Source organism: Schistocerca cancellata, chromosome 8, assembly GCF_023864275.1.
Source record: "Schistocerca cancellata isolate TAMUIC-IGC-003103 chromosome 8, iqSchCanc2.1, whole genome shotgun sequence".
Taxonomy (NCBI): domain Eukaryota; kingdom Metazoa; phylum Arthropoda; class Insecta; order Orthoptera; family Acrididae; genus Schistocerca; species Schistocerca cancellata.
The window spans coordinates 329,671,742-329,688,197 of record NC_064633.1 but is presented as its reverse complement, the minus strand read 5'-3'; the positions used below and the strand labels follow the sequence as shown (position 1 = coordinate 329,688,197).

Sequence of the window (16,456 nt, the reverse complement as noted above, 5' to 3'; positions counted from 1 at the left end):
TTACGCACTTAGAGTTCTCTCCTCAGTATGCAGCGATGAATGTCTAAGAACTGTATATTTTAGCTATGTACATTCAGTCATAAGCTATGGGATAATTTTCTGGGGAAATAATGTACTCAACTTACAAACAGTTTTTAAAGTGCAGAAGAGAGCAGTGAGAATTATAACTAAAAGCAGTAAGTGGGCTCACTGCAGAGAACTATTCAAAATACTTGGTATTCTAACTGTTCCCTGTTTATTTATGTTCCACACTATAGTATATATAAAGAAAAATATAGTGAATTATAGTACAAACAGCATTTTACACAGCTATAGCACAAGAACAAGCCACTGCCTTCATCTAGATAGGAGAAATAAGCATAAGACCCAAAAAAGTTTCTTGTATCAGGGTGTAAAATTGTATAACAAGCTGCCACAGGAAATCAAAGAAATTAACAGCATGTACTGTTTCAGAAAAACTCTTAAACTGTATTTTCAGGAACACTGTTTTTACACAGTAAGTGAATATTTAAATGTTTGAATGTAATTTAAGTGACATAATGACATTGTATTGTATATTCTGTAAATGTATAACAAGCTGCACAGGACATCAAAGAAATTAACAACATGTACTGTTACAGAAAAACCCTTAAACTATATTTTCAGGAACACTGTTTCTAAACAATAAGTGAATATTTAATTGTTTGAATGTAATTTAAGTGATAAATGTCATTGTATTTGTATACTCTGTAAATGCATATAAAAGTGTCAATGTATCTGCAAAAATCACTGTATCCAAACTGACAACATCCATACATTGCAAAATGTCTACGGATGGCTAATCAAATAAATAAATAAATAAATAAATAAATAAAGAATGAGAGTAGATCAACATAGTGGCTGTTGCTGCAGCTCATAGTGTTGTTGGAGGAAGGGACTTCAACCCAGTAAGAAAGTGAAGAATTGTTTCCGAAATTTGGTTTCCGTTTTCTGGAAGTTGTTTGACATGTAAATGCGGTGTACGTCGATTCACATACATGGAACAGAATGGGACAGAATGCCAAACATTCCGCAATACGATTGTCCTGAGCTTCATGGTTAGTAGTTTACATGTTGCCTGTAGGTGTTTATCTTGGGATCTTCGGTTAACATTTTTGATGATTTTTCTAATGTTTTGCCATTTGACATTATCAAAGTTTCGCCCTCCATTACTGATGGAAGACTGGAGTGGAGCCTGCAGCTAGAGATTATACGTATATACCTGTCTTGGCAACATCTATGGACCTTTCCTGTATCATTACAGCTGTAGTTCTCCCCTTGTTACTTGCTATGGTCGTTCGCTGTAGTGGAAGAATGTAGTATCCATTTAATTTAAGGCTTTCTTCTTTCTTCTGAAAAAGGCTTTTATACTCATGAATTTCTACGGCTTCTCTGAACAAATGGGGAAGCCATAGAATTTGACCAATTCTACCTGCTTCCACTATTGTACACTAAATTTGTATTGTGTTGGGGATCTCAATATAAAAGTAGGTGTTTCTGTATACACAAAATGGACAGAGGATGTCTGGTTAGCTACCTGCTGTATTTGTAGAACAACGGTTCTGAGGCATGCATTGAGGGCCTGCAGAAGCCTTCCAATCTCTGATGTTCCAAAAACCTTCGTATTCACCTCAGACCTGTAATATATAATGTAAGAATGAATGAGTATTGAATGACACATCTTTTAATGTAAATAAATATTAGACATAATAATCGACTACCAATCTTAAGCAATAAAGTATGTATAATTATGGTGCTTATCAGAATAACTAGCGAACTCCCTAGATCAGTGGTTGTCAAACTGCGGTCCAGGGGCCAAATGCAACCCAAATCAAGTATTCATGTGGCCCACGGTTCTGAGTTGTATTTTATTGCAGTATTCATCTAGTAGATAACAGACAAATCCAAAATCGTCAGAAAACTTTAAGAGCTTCCTAAGAATATTGTTTTCCTGCTTAACAACAAATAAAAATACCTACAGAGACAGCAATATCTTAAGAAGTGCTTAATTTTAATTGACTTTCATAAATTTGGCATAGAGTGATGTACAATTGCCACTGACTTCAGGGGGCAGAGAGGAAGCAAGTGTGTCCACTGCAGGGTTAGAGGGTTTGAGAGGGAAAATGTTCTATTGATTGTTTCCAGTACTGACAACCCACAGGCCCATGTGCCTTGTACCAGTCAGCTACTACAGTATAAATTTCGAATGGAAGTAACATTTATTCACAAATGTGCAGTATAGGAACAGTCATCTTCAAATGCGGTACATATTTGTAGCAAAGTATTTGAAATTAAATTAAGGCTGTTACGATAAAAAGCAATATGGAGAAGAAAACTTATAGTAAAACATTTAATAAACATTTGTGATCATATCTCTTAATGCATAATGCAATTAAATATAAGTAAATACTCCACTCTAACAGACAACACAACAACACTTTGTTAGGCAATTCCAGTGTTACAACTCTGGCATTGCTGAGGGTGGCAGCAATCTGGAACATAGAACAGTCAACACAAAGTGTTCCAAATGATGCCAACTCTCAAGACCAGTACCTGGGAGCTGGTGGCCAGCTTATCGCACCATTACTATAGATGGTCTGCTGGGGGCTCATAAATTACTAATTTTTGTATATTAGCAATTAAAAATCAGATCATACATATGTGGCCTGAGGTGGTGCCCAAAAGTATCAGCATTGGCTCTTGAGCAAATATGTTTGACATCCACTGCCCCAGAATGTCCTCTACTTCTATTAGAATCCCATAAATTTTGAGACAGATTATGTTAGCAGTTGCTTTAATGTATCTTAACGATAAAATCAGTGAATACTAGCTTACAGGTCTTTCCACAAGAAACAAAGGGTGCCATAACAAACCATTAGACTGAAGAACCTCGTATTTCCTGACAAACTGCTGCCCCTGTCTGATCTGTAGTTTATAGCAGCACATTACCTTGTCTTGTCTACCGAGGGGGAAGCCTACCACTACTCTACGCCAGGTAACACCAAGGGCAAACACACCTGTTTGTGTTGGTAGACAGTGTCGGGTGATGGGAGATTCATTCAAAGGAAGATTCTGGAGAACAAGCCTAAAAAGCCACTGGAAAAGTATTGTTCTCTCTCATTCAGCAGCTTATTTATTTGATCACTCAGTTACTTGCTGTTGTCAACAATTATTGAAGAGTGATAAGATGTGAACCACATCCTGTCAAGTTACGCCCAATCCACAATTTCATTCCATTTTGATACATGCTCCATCATCCCATTTCAAGAGAGCTTAGTGAAGAGTTGATTGTTCTCAAGCATTATTGTTTCTGTACAGTTGATCATTTGTGTGTGTTTTGAAGTTGTTACTTCATATTTTATTTTATCCCTTTCAGACCTGATTTTTTTTTTTAGCAAGAAAAGATCTTTCTAATGCTGTCATTATCTTAGATGATTTCTTAATGCTTTTAGAAGCGAAATTTATATAATCATATGTACCTGAAACGCCAGCTAAACCTGCTGGGCAGGACAGATGATTAGGATTGTGGAAAGGGCCAAGGGAGTTGCGGTGGGATTCACTTCACAATTGTAATTTATTATCATTTAGTTCACAAATGCACTTTTGAAAGAATTAAATTTGTTTCACGGCTGAAGGCCTGCAAACAGATGCTTTAGAATAAGTTCAATTTTGAAAAGACATGACATACAGTTAAATTTACAAATAAGATAAACCGTATACATATATCAGATGAGCATGTGGAGTGGCTGAAGGCCGCCAAATTAAATCTTCAAAATTCCAAATATACTATGATGATTACTGAAGGCAGAAGGCCACAATGTTTTAAGATGCTAACAGGCCTGATGGCTCACAAGGTGCACAGAAAGAGATAAACAAACGCAATAAGATGGTTGTAGGCCACAAGGTTAAATTCTACAAATTAAGGAAATATATATTGCAACAATTGGTAAAACAATACATTAAGTTTAAAATTTTCCTTTTTTGCAACACCAACGGCGGAAGGCGCACAATAACCTGTAAAATCTTTCTGAGAAAACTACAATAACCTTTCAAGAGTAGAAGGCGATAATGTTTGGACTTGAAGGAAACTCTGAGAACATGTTTCCAGGGCTGAAGGCCGACAACTAACCTTGCCAAATTAAAAATATAAAATACAGTTAAATTACAACAACATTAACACTGCCAAAAGGATAATTAAGAGAACAGCTCTCAGGAGTCTCCAGTGGATCGGTCTGCCCTCGTTCATTTAGGTGAGACAGGTGGTGAGCCCAACTACAGTGTGTTAACTGTAAGACGGCAGAGTTGTGACGGGAGTGCGGGGAGAGGAGGAAGCAAGCATTGGCTGGCGAGAGGTGAGGAGCCGTTGGGAGGGGGGACAAGGCACGCCTATCAGTTGCAGTGCTGGCACTACAAATTGCGCGTCATGCTTACACGAAAGCAGACGAAAGGCTTGGAAGAAAACTCGCTTTAAATGTTGTTCGTAAACGAAACTGGAATCGTCATGTACATTAAAAACTACATATATAAAAATTAATGTATGTATGTTTGTCTACTATGCGCTCACAAACCATTCACCCGATTGCACTGAAATTTTGGTGAGTTGTTCTGCAAACGCCCGAAAAGTGTAATGGACAATGTTTCAACAGTTAGGTCACTGTAGCATGCGTAGCACAACTGACGCCGCCACGGTAGCTCAGCGTGTTCGGTCAGAGCGTTAGCTGCCCTCTGTAATAAAAAAAAAAAAAACTGAGTTAATCGATCAACAACGAACTTAAACGGATGTCTTACGACGTCCGCCCCGAGCAGATGCAACGAACAAAAGCGAACAAAATGAGATTAATAAAAAAAAGGATAAATCCTTGTCATGCAGCGGACCTGGGTTCGATTCCCACAGCTCGCATTTTTTTAAAAATTTTATTTCATTCCCCGCAATGTTAAACTATTAATTATAAAATTTAAATATACTTAAACAGGTCATATAGTATAACGTAACTGTCAATCTCTATATATAAAAATGAATGTGCGTTTCCATTTCAGATATTTTGTTCGCGGAAATGGAAACTTACCTTTTCTTGCCAGGTGTTTGTGGTGATACGCCAGGATGATTCTTGAAAAACTGTTTGAATCTTCCATTGCTACGCATGCTTTGTCCTGTGTATGTAGCAGGTCTCACTGAAGATTTGTAAATGGGGTGAAGCAATTTTTTCTGCTCCCTTTCCCTTTCGCAGCATTCAATCACACGCAATATAATTTTGCGAGCATTGCTACGTAATACTGGTTTCCTTCTAACCGTAGGCCTACTGGTAGGGGTTGTTGGCGACTCCCGAGATGGGCCAGCAACTGCCTCTTCACTCATCTGGATAATGTTTAACACAACTGCACAATAGAAACACGCAGAACAGTACGGCGCAAAACAATAACGAAGCAGACGATAATGGCTACCTTGTTCAACACAGTCAGCTACGTAATGTTGGCAGCAGTCGAAACTGCGTGCCTACCGAAGCCTCCCGACGTTTACCAACTTCTACCGATTCAGGACTAGAGAGAGGTCTGCCATCTAAAAGTTTACACACTGTACACTTACTTCGTGCGAAACCCAACCAAGGGACAGTCAAGGACAGACCGACCAACCGCTTGCTTGCCACAACGGAGTACACGAGAATTCAAGGGCCCCCAAAAAGTTACAAGGATCACTATCCCCAAACAAACGCGTATGTGAATTGAGCTGCCAAAACTATACACCATGTTGGACAGCAACAACAGGTGAGGAAAAGACACTGTCTAAAAACTACGTTAGCGGCCAGGGCAGGTAACCAGAACACTAAAGGCCACAAGGCAGGAAATTCCGCTGGTGCACTCGAATTGTAGTCAACTAATATAGTTAATTTCACCGCATGGCAGCTAAATTTCAGCTATAGAAACACTCAATGTTGCTCACAGGAAAACCTCCCGAACAGCGAACCACTGAAACGAACCACCACAACATGAATGGACAGGGCTCGGGTAGTTGAAACAACTTCTCAACTTTTATGTTCTGGGTCGGTGAACCACGAAGCTCGTAGCGATTGGACAGCTCCACACACGTTCCGACACTGCACAGGGACCGGCAGCGGACCCAGCCTTACCGATAATTTGAGTCACGTTCAAGAGCTTTTGTGGTTATTAGCCATGTTGGAAGTTCAGGCTGATACTTTGCGTGTCCCGCACAAGGTAATTCTCTCGCTACTGTATCCCTTAACTTAAGCAGTGTTAAATTTATTAGTTTCGGAAGTAGACTATTAAATATCTGAGGACTTTAATTATAGCTAGGAAATTGTCAGCACGAATGCGAATCGAACTTGAGTGCAAATTTTCCTAGCAAGTGCAGAGCTCTGCCGAAACATTAGAACAATACGTGGAGAGGGTCCGTAACGCAATGTTGGCTCTGGATATGTCTATGGCTGAGTCTGCTGTCGTATCTAGCATTCTTGAGGGCACGCCCCCTGATGATCAGACATGGCTACTTTTTGCTAGCCAGCTGGCTAGCTTTTTGGAGTTGGACAAAGTAGAGGAGTCAATTCAGGCCCTTGTGTTCGTTGATTCCCAGCGTAGTACCAATTATAGGGCAGGGACAGTTGCGCATGGAGTCTGTTGTGCAGGCTAGGAAGCACTGTTTCCGCTGTGGCGACACTAATCACTTAGTGCACAATAGCCCTATTCCTATGGGATTGCAGGCGAACATGTAAGTCACCCTTCCGATGTACCCACATTGTGCTCCCGGCAGGCCCCCTCGCCCCTACATTTGTACTCGCGTGGAAACAGAGTCCGTTTGTGGACTGCTTGATTCCGGAAGTTCGGAAGTTTTGTCGATTGAATAGGTTATCTGTTGTGAGGCCTACCTAGCAGAATTGTCATGTTGCGAATGGGGATGAATTGCCCTTGGTGGGGGAAGTGCAGGGTAGCCTGTCAATCTGTGATTTTACGTGGCCAGTTACCTTATTGGGCTGCGATTTCATTCAGCACACCGGGTTGGTATTAGACTATGCTAGTCACACATTAAGCTTTAAGTTCAGACTGGAGGAAGAGGTAGCACTGTGTGTGTGTGATCGTTGTAACTTGGTCAGCCAACAGGTTTGAGATTAGTCACCTTCCTGATGATTGCGCGGCTCAGTTAATAGAATTGTTAGATGAGTTTCCTGACATGCCTTCTCAGAAACGTGATGTAACTAGCTTATTGAATGTCACATTCGTTTGTATGATGACCTACCGGTTCGGCAGTCGCCTTGTAGACTTTCGCCTCCCAGGATGAGAATCCTAAAGCAAAAACTAGACACTATACTGCAGAATGACGTTACCAGACCGTCAACCTCGTCTTACGGTTCACCAATATTTCTTGTTCCTAAAGTCGGCGGTAAGGATTATAGACCTGTCGTTGATTACTGGTTATTGAATAAGAAGGTTATGTTGGAATCCGTCCCCTTACCCAATATTCATAATTGTTTTATGGTCGGCCGTGGTGGCCAAGCAGTTCTAGGCGCTTCAGTCCGGAACCGCGCGACTGCTACGATCGCAGCTTCGAATCCTACCTCGGGCATGGATGTGTGTGATGTCCTAGGTTAGGTAGGTATAAGTAGTTCTACGTTCTAGGGGACTGATGACCTCCGGTGTTAAGTCCCATATTCCTCAGAGCCATCTGAACCATTTTTGAATTGTTTTATGTGGTTTTCCGGGGCAATATAGTTCACTGTTCTTGATCTTAATCAAGCTTATCATCAGATTCCCCTTAGTGAGGAATCAAAACATGTTACCGCATTCTTCACGGACTGGAATCTCTTTGAATTTAACAGAGTTACGTTTGGTTGAGCTACCAGGGCTACAGTATTGTCGCGCTTGTTGGACCGCATTTTGAGAGATTTAAATCTTAAGTGTGTGTACAATTACCTGGATGATGTGGTGTATAGCCGATGCTTCGATGAAGACCTTTCTCATCTTGAGCAGGTGTTGCGTAGATTTTGTTCCGCTGGAGTGACGGTTAAGCCGGCCGAGATTACTCTTGCTAGACACCAAGTTTCCGTTTTAGGCCATCTTGTCTCAGGGGTCGGAGTTAGAATTGATCAAGAGCGGACCAGTGGGATTTAGAAATTTCCGTCCCCAAGGACAAAGAAGCAGGTAGGACGTTTTCTTGGCATGGCGAATTATTTTCGCAGGTTCTTCCCTAATTTCACGCCAGTTTGCTGCTCCTCTCAATGACTGGCGAAAGAAAGGCCAAGAGTTTACCTGGGGAGACAGCCAACAAAGTATTTTTGAGGCGATTAAAACCGCCATTACGAATCCTCCCGTTTTGGCAGTTCCCGATTTCCAGGAACGTTTTGTAGTCCAAACAGATGCTTCCAATGCTGGGATAGAAGCCGTGTTTCTTCAAGAAGATCAGGGCGTGAAGCGCCACCTTGCCTTTGCTTCAAGGAAGCGCACCACCACAGAGTTAAACTATTCTGTTTATGAGTGTGAGGCTCTTGTGGTGCTTTTCGCCTTGGAGAAATTTCGATTTTATTTAGAACATAGGGAGTTCGACCTCGAAACTGACAATCAAGCATTGAGTTGGGTCCTAGCTTGACCTCAAAAGACCGGAAGGATTTCGAGGTGTTTGGTCCGTATTTCCGCCTTTTCTTTTAAGGTGCATCATATTAAATGCTCCGACAATCACGTAGCTGACACCCTTAGTAAGATGTTTAGTGAAGACCTTGAATCTCCGGGGAGAACATGACTCGTTTAATCAAGTGGTTAATAGTGTCCTCACAGAGATCATCCAATTATTCATTGACCTTAAAACCAAGCAGAATGAAGATCCGTATTTGGGTCTGATAAAGTGGAAGGTCACTGCTGGCAAAGGCCTGCCCGGTTATTCCTTAAGGAATGGGGATACTCTATAAAGAGGTTGGTAAACCCGGAGATGTTATTATTTGCTTACCACTTGATTTAGTTTCACCTCTCTTTCAGTATTTCCATAATTCTGTACTAGGAGGGCACCTCGGGCTCTATATAACTTTGGCCAAGGTGCGGGCCCATGTGACGTGGCCTTCTCTGTACCACGATGTGCAGCAGCTCGTCAGTCAGTGGGACGACTGTAAAAGGAGTAAGGTCAGTTCTCACACACCTTTGGGTCTACTTCAATCTCAAAGAGAGCAGCAACGGATGGATAAGATGTTTATTGACTTTGTAGGACCTATGCCTAGGACTAAGGGAGGGTACCGTTATATCTTCGTCGCCGTGGTTGGCTTTTTGCGTTTTGTGTGGCTCCTGCCCAGTACTGCAAATATGACCATACGTCATCTCACCCGTGTTTTTTCATAGTTTGGGACCCCGAAACAACTCGTTAGCGATAATGCGCCTGCCTTTGTATTAAGAGAGTTTAAACAGTTTTGCTTCCGTAGTGGAATCAGGCATATTAGGATTATCCCTTACTATCTACAAGCATCCTTGGCAGAAAGGGTTAACTGTAACCTAAAGGTAGCGCTTATAATTTACCACGCCAAATCCCCAGTAGGTGGGATACTACACTCCCATGGTTAAATTTCACATTCAACATGGCCCAACATGAAACATCTAGGGCAGTTTCGGCTGAGTTAATGTTGTCATATCTGTTCAATTCGACTCTCTCCAATCTTTGGCAGATCAATGACTTGTTGCCATTTTCCATTACTCCAGATACCCTTAGGTAAAATTGGCAGTGTGCTCAAAACAACATGAAGTTAGCCCATCGTCCGCAAGCTTAATGTTATAACCAAGGTAGAAGCACTTTTCCGGCTAAAACCGGGGATAAGGTGTTTATTAAGAACATTGCTGGTCGGAATGCTCGTGGTATGGGAACTCGTAAGTTTGTACAGCGTTACTTGGGACCGTGTGTCGTCACCAAGTTCTTGGGTTCTGTTAATTTGTTAGTTAAGGAGCGTGCAATGCAAGATGTTCAGAGTGTACCTTAGTGAAATAAAGCCTGTTAGATAAGTCTCTTTCCCTTCTTTCAGTGGTGGTAAGGCGAAAGAGGGGTTGGTCAGGTCTGAGCGGGCCTCTTCTGGCACACCAGCTCTTTGGAGCGACACTATCGATTACCCAGTCGTACTAGGATCTTTGCCCCTGTTGTGATCTCACGGGTGTTTTGGTGCTCAGGGCAGTTAGTGTTGGACTCGCTCCGAGGCGCAAGGACGTACTTGCATTGATGAAAGAGGAAGACACTCATGCTCGGCCAGCAGCGGCGTGGCGGGTCTACTTCCTCGCGCGAGTTTGTGGTGGACCTGCGTGATGTCAATTCCAGGTGCTGTTCGTTGCGTTGCTTTGGTGACTGTTTTCTCAGAGAGGCCCATCCCTGGAGACCATCTCGAACAACGCTCTCCATCGAAGTGATTTTTGTGCCTTCGTTTCATTGAATTATTTGCGTTGCAGCGAGTGCACTTGTTGCTTGATTGCCCTAATGTACGTGTTGTTGAAGTAAGAGCAGCCGGTAGAGTGTGTAACCGCATGAAGAGCAGCAGTTACTATTTCTTTTTAAAAATCCGCTGATTGGATTACTATTAGGAAGCTAATTAGCTCGAAGTTGTTTGTTATATTTTGGTTCTTTTGAGACAGTATCCAGAAGTTTATGTATTGTCTTTATGAGATTTGCAGTGTATTTTGATTGCCATAAAATCGACGTCCCTTGTATATTGCTGTAAAATTTGGGTCACTTCTATTGACAGCACTTACTCAGTTATTAGTAAAGACTCGTATTCTGTGAAGCTAGTCATTTGTACATAGTTCCTTTATATACATGTATTTATTTGAAAGCACCCACACAGTTATTAGTAAAGACCCGTATTATGTAAAAGGCAATCTTTTGCATTTAGAATTTTATATGAGTGCATTTATTTGAATGCACTCACTCAGTATTAGCAAAAGAGCAATTGGTTCTTCATTTATTTGTTATTTATTGATCTCTTAACTTACATTAATTGATGTTTGATCGGTGTTTGCCGTATCTTCTACGGTCTATTGTGTTCCAGTTTTCTGCGAGTTGGGGTGTATGGGAGCAGCGCCACATTCCGCTTCGTTGTACAGAAGCTCTGATGTGCCGTCAAGTGGGAAGTGACTCCCGGTTGTGCCCCTGGGGGCTTAGGTGTTGTTTTGGATGGCTGGTCTGCTGTTTCTGGCATTTTAAGTTAAATCACCTTTTGCCCAGAGCAGCCTGGTCACTGTCCATTTGGTAAACATTTAACGTGTCTTACGCATATTTAAAAAAAAAAATATAATCATTTTATTTGCTTGGGATTGAGTTGTATTAAATTGTAACTTGTGCTGCTTGTGTTATTCGGGTTCTTAACGAATTGGTGTGCGTTTCATAAATCACTTTCATATTGCAAATTATTGCTCCTTTAAATAAATTATCTGTGCCACATTTCTTTAAATGACTTTCTGATTGTAATTTATTGTTCCTTTAAGTGTTGAAATCTCTGTGGCTCATCTTTTTAAGTCAGTTTTCATAATTTTAATTTGCTGCCTTGCTTGAGAAGCAAGCTATCTGTGATATTTTGGTATTGTCTTAAAGATGGCCACGTGTTGATTGTCTCTTAGCTGTTTTATAAATATTGTCTTTGAATAAATTGTCAATTTATTGATTTGGTAGTTGTTATGCTTAAGAAGTGACATTATAGGGGCCTTGACCTTCCATGCTAAGTGTACCCCTCATCCTGACTTCCTCAGTCACAAGGTACACTGAACAAGCATATGTACCCTTTGCTGCTGCGGCTGACGTTCAACTTCCGCCGAATGGTTTTAACGGTGCCTAGTGTTTCCACCATGTACACCAGTGCAAAAATTGCGGTTGCACTGCTCTCCGGAGTGGTGAGGTCATGTTCAGTGGAGTTACAAGCCCACGGTGTCCTTAGAGAAGTGCTGAAGTGTGTGGCAGATGTCAGCAGTATCAACGATTGTCAGGAACATCTTCATGTCGCTCATCGCGCTGCTAACATCCGTTTTCGTTCGTGAAATGCAATCGACAACCCAAGGTAAGGGGTGGTTTCATTGCTGCTCTTTGTGTCACCACCTAATACCTTTTCGTCTCGGTTCACAGCGGCCATGTGTCTGAAATGTTTTCCTCGGCCTCCCATAAGAAAACGATGTGACTCCGATGCTGGGCGTCGCAGTTCTGACCGCCATCGCAGAGGCGTTAGAAGAAGGAATGACATGTGCATAAGAGCGGCTCTGAGGACCTTCACATCGTGTGAGACGCCCACGGAGGTGTTGGATACAATTTCGGTGAAGTTTCGTACCTACACGCCATCATTAACCCACTTAACACGTCTCACGAACTTCCGAGCTCCGGCCTTTTTTGCATGTGTCGACATATTGCTGTTCGAAGCGTCTCCGAGCCCGAGAGTGACTTCGCAGAGCGCCACGCTTTTGAACTATTACAGAGGAAGACTGTAGCCATGGTTGAGCCAAATTTCAAACTTATGCGTCTCAATGGGAGACAATTACAGAGTGATCCTTTAATTGTTTTGCGCAGTGTATATCGGCAGGAAGCTCCTGACAGGACGCTCAGTGGCAACGGCAGCATGCAGTATGACTGACAGTCTTCTGCGCGTGAGTCGAAGCTGGTGGTTCATCGTCCAACAGGTTGTGTAGCTGACCCTCTCTCGCTACCGAACGGGATATCTTGACTATTTGTCACCGATTTTCCGCGTTCACGTCACCGCAGTTTCTTCTTAGACTGGCGTAAAGAGGAGGCTTCGATCACAGTCTCAGCAGCGTTCACAGTCTCAGCAGCGTAGTCGCGGCACCTGAAGATGTTGGTCAGTTGAGCCGATGAAATATTGTGTAAATTTCACAGTGGCATCCGATGTCTCACCCGAGAACCGTATCTGCAACAAGTCCGCCGGGATAGGATCAAGAACAAATGTTTTTACACTACTGGCCATTAAAATTGCTACACCAAGAAGAAATGCAGATGATAAACAGGTATTCATTGGACAAATATAGTATACTAGAACTGACATGTGATTACATTTTCACACAATTTGGGTGCATAGATCCTGAGAAATCAGTACCCAGAACAACCACCTCTGGCAGTAATAACGGCCTTGATACGCCTGGGCATTGAGTCACACAGAGCTTGGATGGCGTGTACAGGTACAGCTGCCCATGCAGCTTTAGCACGATACCACAGTTCATCAAGAGTAGTGACTGGCGTATTGTGACGAGCCAGTTGCTAGATCACCATTGACCAGACGTTTTCAATTGGTGAGAGATCTGCAGAATGTGCTGGCCAGGGCAGCAGCGGAACATTTTCGGTACCCAGAAAGGCCCGTACAGGACCTGCAATATGCGGTCGTGCATTATTCTGCTGAAATGTACGTTTTCGCAGGGATCGAATGAAGGGTAGAGCCACGGGTCGTAACACATCTGAAATGTAACGTCCACTGTTCAAAGTGCCGTCAATGCGAACAAGAGGTGACCGAGACGTGTAACCAATGGCACCCCATACCATCATGCCGGGTGATACGCCTGTATGGCGATGACGAATACATGCTTCCAATGTGCGTTCACCGCGATGTCGCCAAACACGGATGCGACCATCATGATGCTGTAAACAGAACCTTGATTCATCCGAAAAGATGACCTTTTGCCATTCGTGCACTCAGGTTCGTCGTTGAGTACACCGTCGCAGGCGCTCCTGTCTGTGATGCAGCGTCAAGGGTAACCGCAGCCATGGTCTCCGAACTGATAGTCCATGCTGCTGCAAACGTCGTCGAACTGTTCGTGTAGATGGTTGTCGTCTCGTAAACGTCCCCATCTGTTGACTCAGGGATCGAGACGTGGCTGCTCGATCCGTTACAGCCATGTGGATAAGATGCCTGTTATCTCGACTGCTAGTGATACGAGGCCGTTGGGATCCAGCACGGCGTTCCGTATTACCCTCCTGAACCCACAGATTCCATTTTCCGCTAATAGTCATTGGATCTCGACCAAAGCGAGCAGCAATGTCGTGATACGATAAACCGCAATCGCGATAGGCTCTTATCCGACCTTTATCAAAGTCGGAAACGTGATGGTACGCATTTCTCCTCCTTTCACGAGGCATCACAACAACGTTTCACCAGGCAACGCCGGTCAACTGCTGTTTGTGTATGAGGAATCGGTTGGGAACTTTCCTCATGTCAGCATGTTGTAGGTGTTGCCACCGGCGCCAACATTGTGTGAATGCTCTGAAAAGCTAATGATTTGCATATCAGAGCATCTTCTTCCTATCAGTTAAATTTCGCGTCTGTAGCACGTCACCTTCGTGGTGAAGCAATTTTAATAGCCAATAGTGTCCATCTTGAACGACATTTTGATCATGCTAAACGTCGCCGGCCGCAGGATCCCGTCCCTCCTGACACCAGTTCAGAAAGCCCACCAAAACGAGGGAGGAGCGGACATGTTGCAGTTGTGTCAGGCTATTTCAGACGATTTCTTTGGCTGCCTAATCGGCACTGACGAGTTCTGGTTTTATCACTACAACTCCGAGACAAACGAGTGAAACAGGCAGTGGAAATACAGGGGTTCACCAGTGCCGAGAAGGTGAACATACAACTATCATTGGGCAACGTGATGCTGAGTGTCATTTGGGAATGGGGATGTGTTGTGCTGACAGATGATACTTGTGTGAGGCGAACCATCACAGGAGCATACTACAAAAATTTCCTGACTAGGTTAGAGGAGACTGTCAAGACGAGGTGTCGCCTCCAGACGAGATTAGGGGCGACTGCCAAGCCGAGATGTCACGGGAAGGGAGTGTTTACGCCCTGCGGCAATGCCCCAGCTCATTGTGCATGGGCATGTCCTAGCATGCTGCATCTTTGTGCCTTCAAACGTTGCTTCACGTCCCGCATTCCCCTGATATGACTCCCAGCGACTTCCTCCTCTGTGCTTGTGTGAAGAAACCCTGTGCGTGGTAGGCATTTCCAGACTGAAGACGCCGGCCACTGTGGCCGAGCAGTTCTAGGCGCTCTAGCCTGCAACCGCGCGACTGTTACGGTCGCAGGTTCGAATCCTGCCTCGGGCATGGATGTGTGTGATGCCCTTAGGTTAGTTAAGTTTAAGTAGTTCTAAGTTCTAGGGAACTGATGACCTCAGATGTTAAGTCCCATAGTGCTCAGAGCCATTTGACCAGACTGACGACAAGGTGATTCTCGAGGTCAAGCGTTTCCTGAACACCAAACGCAGACTCCTCTAATTGGCGTCTCCACTAAGTCATCCATCGTTGGAAAAAATATTTTGCTTGGATGGTTGGATATATGGAGAAGGATTAACACCATGTTTCATTGTCACAGCTTCATTTTTTCGAGACGATAACTAAAAGCTTGTAATTATCCTTCGTGTGTGTTTAACAAAGGTAACGGACAGGATTGTAGAAATTATAGAGACATAAGTGTACTGGTACTATGTTCAGTGACCAGGCTCTATGAACGAGTGCTAGAAAGCAGAACTGAAAAACATTATGAAGAACCAGTGGCAAAATGATTCTATCGGAGCACAAAAAAGGGGAATACGTTCCTCTTTAAGAGACTCTGGCAGAAAAGTGGGAAACCAGCTGCCTCAATCCTTATTCAGCCTCCTTCATCAAAAATTTTGGCAAGTGGACATATTGGTACTCTTTTAACACAGAACACTCTGAATTCCTTAACCCAGTCTATCTCTGTAATTAAGTCTTCATACTCAGCATCTTCCTCTCACTGTCATTGTCTGTAAGTGTCTCTCTCCCACTGTCTCCTTTTCTACAGTTGATTTACAGTATATCCCACAGCCATTGTCCCCTCTATATGAAACAGAGACTGGGGAAAGAGAGGGAAGGGATGGGTGTGAATTCGTGACTTCCAGCTGTACAGGGCATTGTGATTATGCAATGGTGAAAGTTGAATATTTGTGCCGGACCAGAACTCAAACCCGAATTTACCACTGTCAAGAGTGGTTGCCTTAACCGCTTCGGCTATCTGGACACAGCCCGCTCCTGACCGACTCAAATTTCGAATTTATCACACTCTGCAGTGTAGCGTCCCTCTTCCAGTAACCCCCTACTCGTAAATTATTGATTCCCATAGGAGTTTGGACGGTATTAGTACATCCGCACCAAAACAAACGTCAAGGAGCCGTCGCGCTCTTACAGACGTGACCGTTCAGTCACACATGTCTGACGAAGCAGAAACCACTCAAATATATACATTATTGTTTCCTCTCTCACTTACACTGTCTCCTTTTGTCTTGCTTTCCAACTGCCACTGTCTCCACCGTACCTTGGTAGCCAAAAAATTATGGGGAGTCCAACATCTTTTCTCCTATGCCCATTTGTTTAAAATTTAGGACCAAAATGCGCTCTCCCCCATATCTACGTGTTAACGTTCGTCGGTCTGGGAGGGTACTGACCCCACAAGCCTATATATGGTCTACATTC

General features: G+C 43.2%; 1 protein-coding gene across 2 annotated transcripts in view; it reads right to left on the bottom strand.

The window, feature by feature from the left end:
• Positions 1–1,170: 1,170 nt before the first annotated feature.
• LOC126094997 (uncharacterized) overlaps positions 1,171–16,456 on the bottom strand; it is a 56,716-nt gene continuing 41,430 nt past the window's right edge. The window contains exon 3 of one of the 2 annotated variants that reach the window (XM_049909650.1): positions 1,171–1,655. In XM_049909650.1, the coding sequence (XP_049765607.1) occupies positions 1,460–1,655 (196 nt within the window). In that variant the 3' untranslated portion in view covers positions 1,171–1,459. Of the gene's footprint in view, positions 1,656–4,633; positions 4,744–16,456 lie in introns of those variants that run through there. The other variant, XM_049909653.1, reaches the window with a different exon arrangement.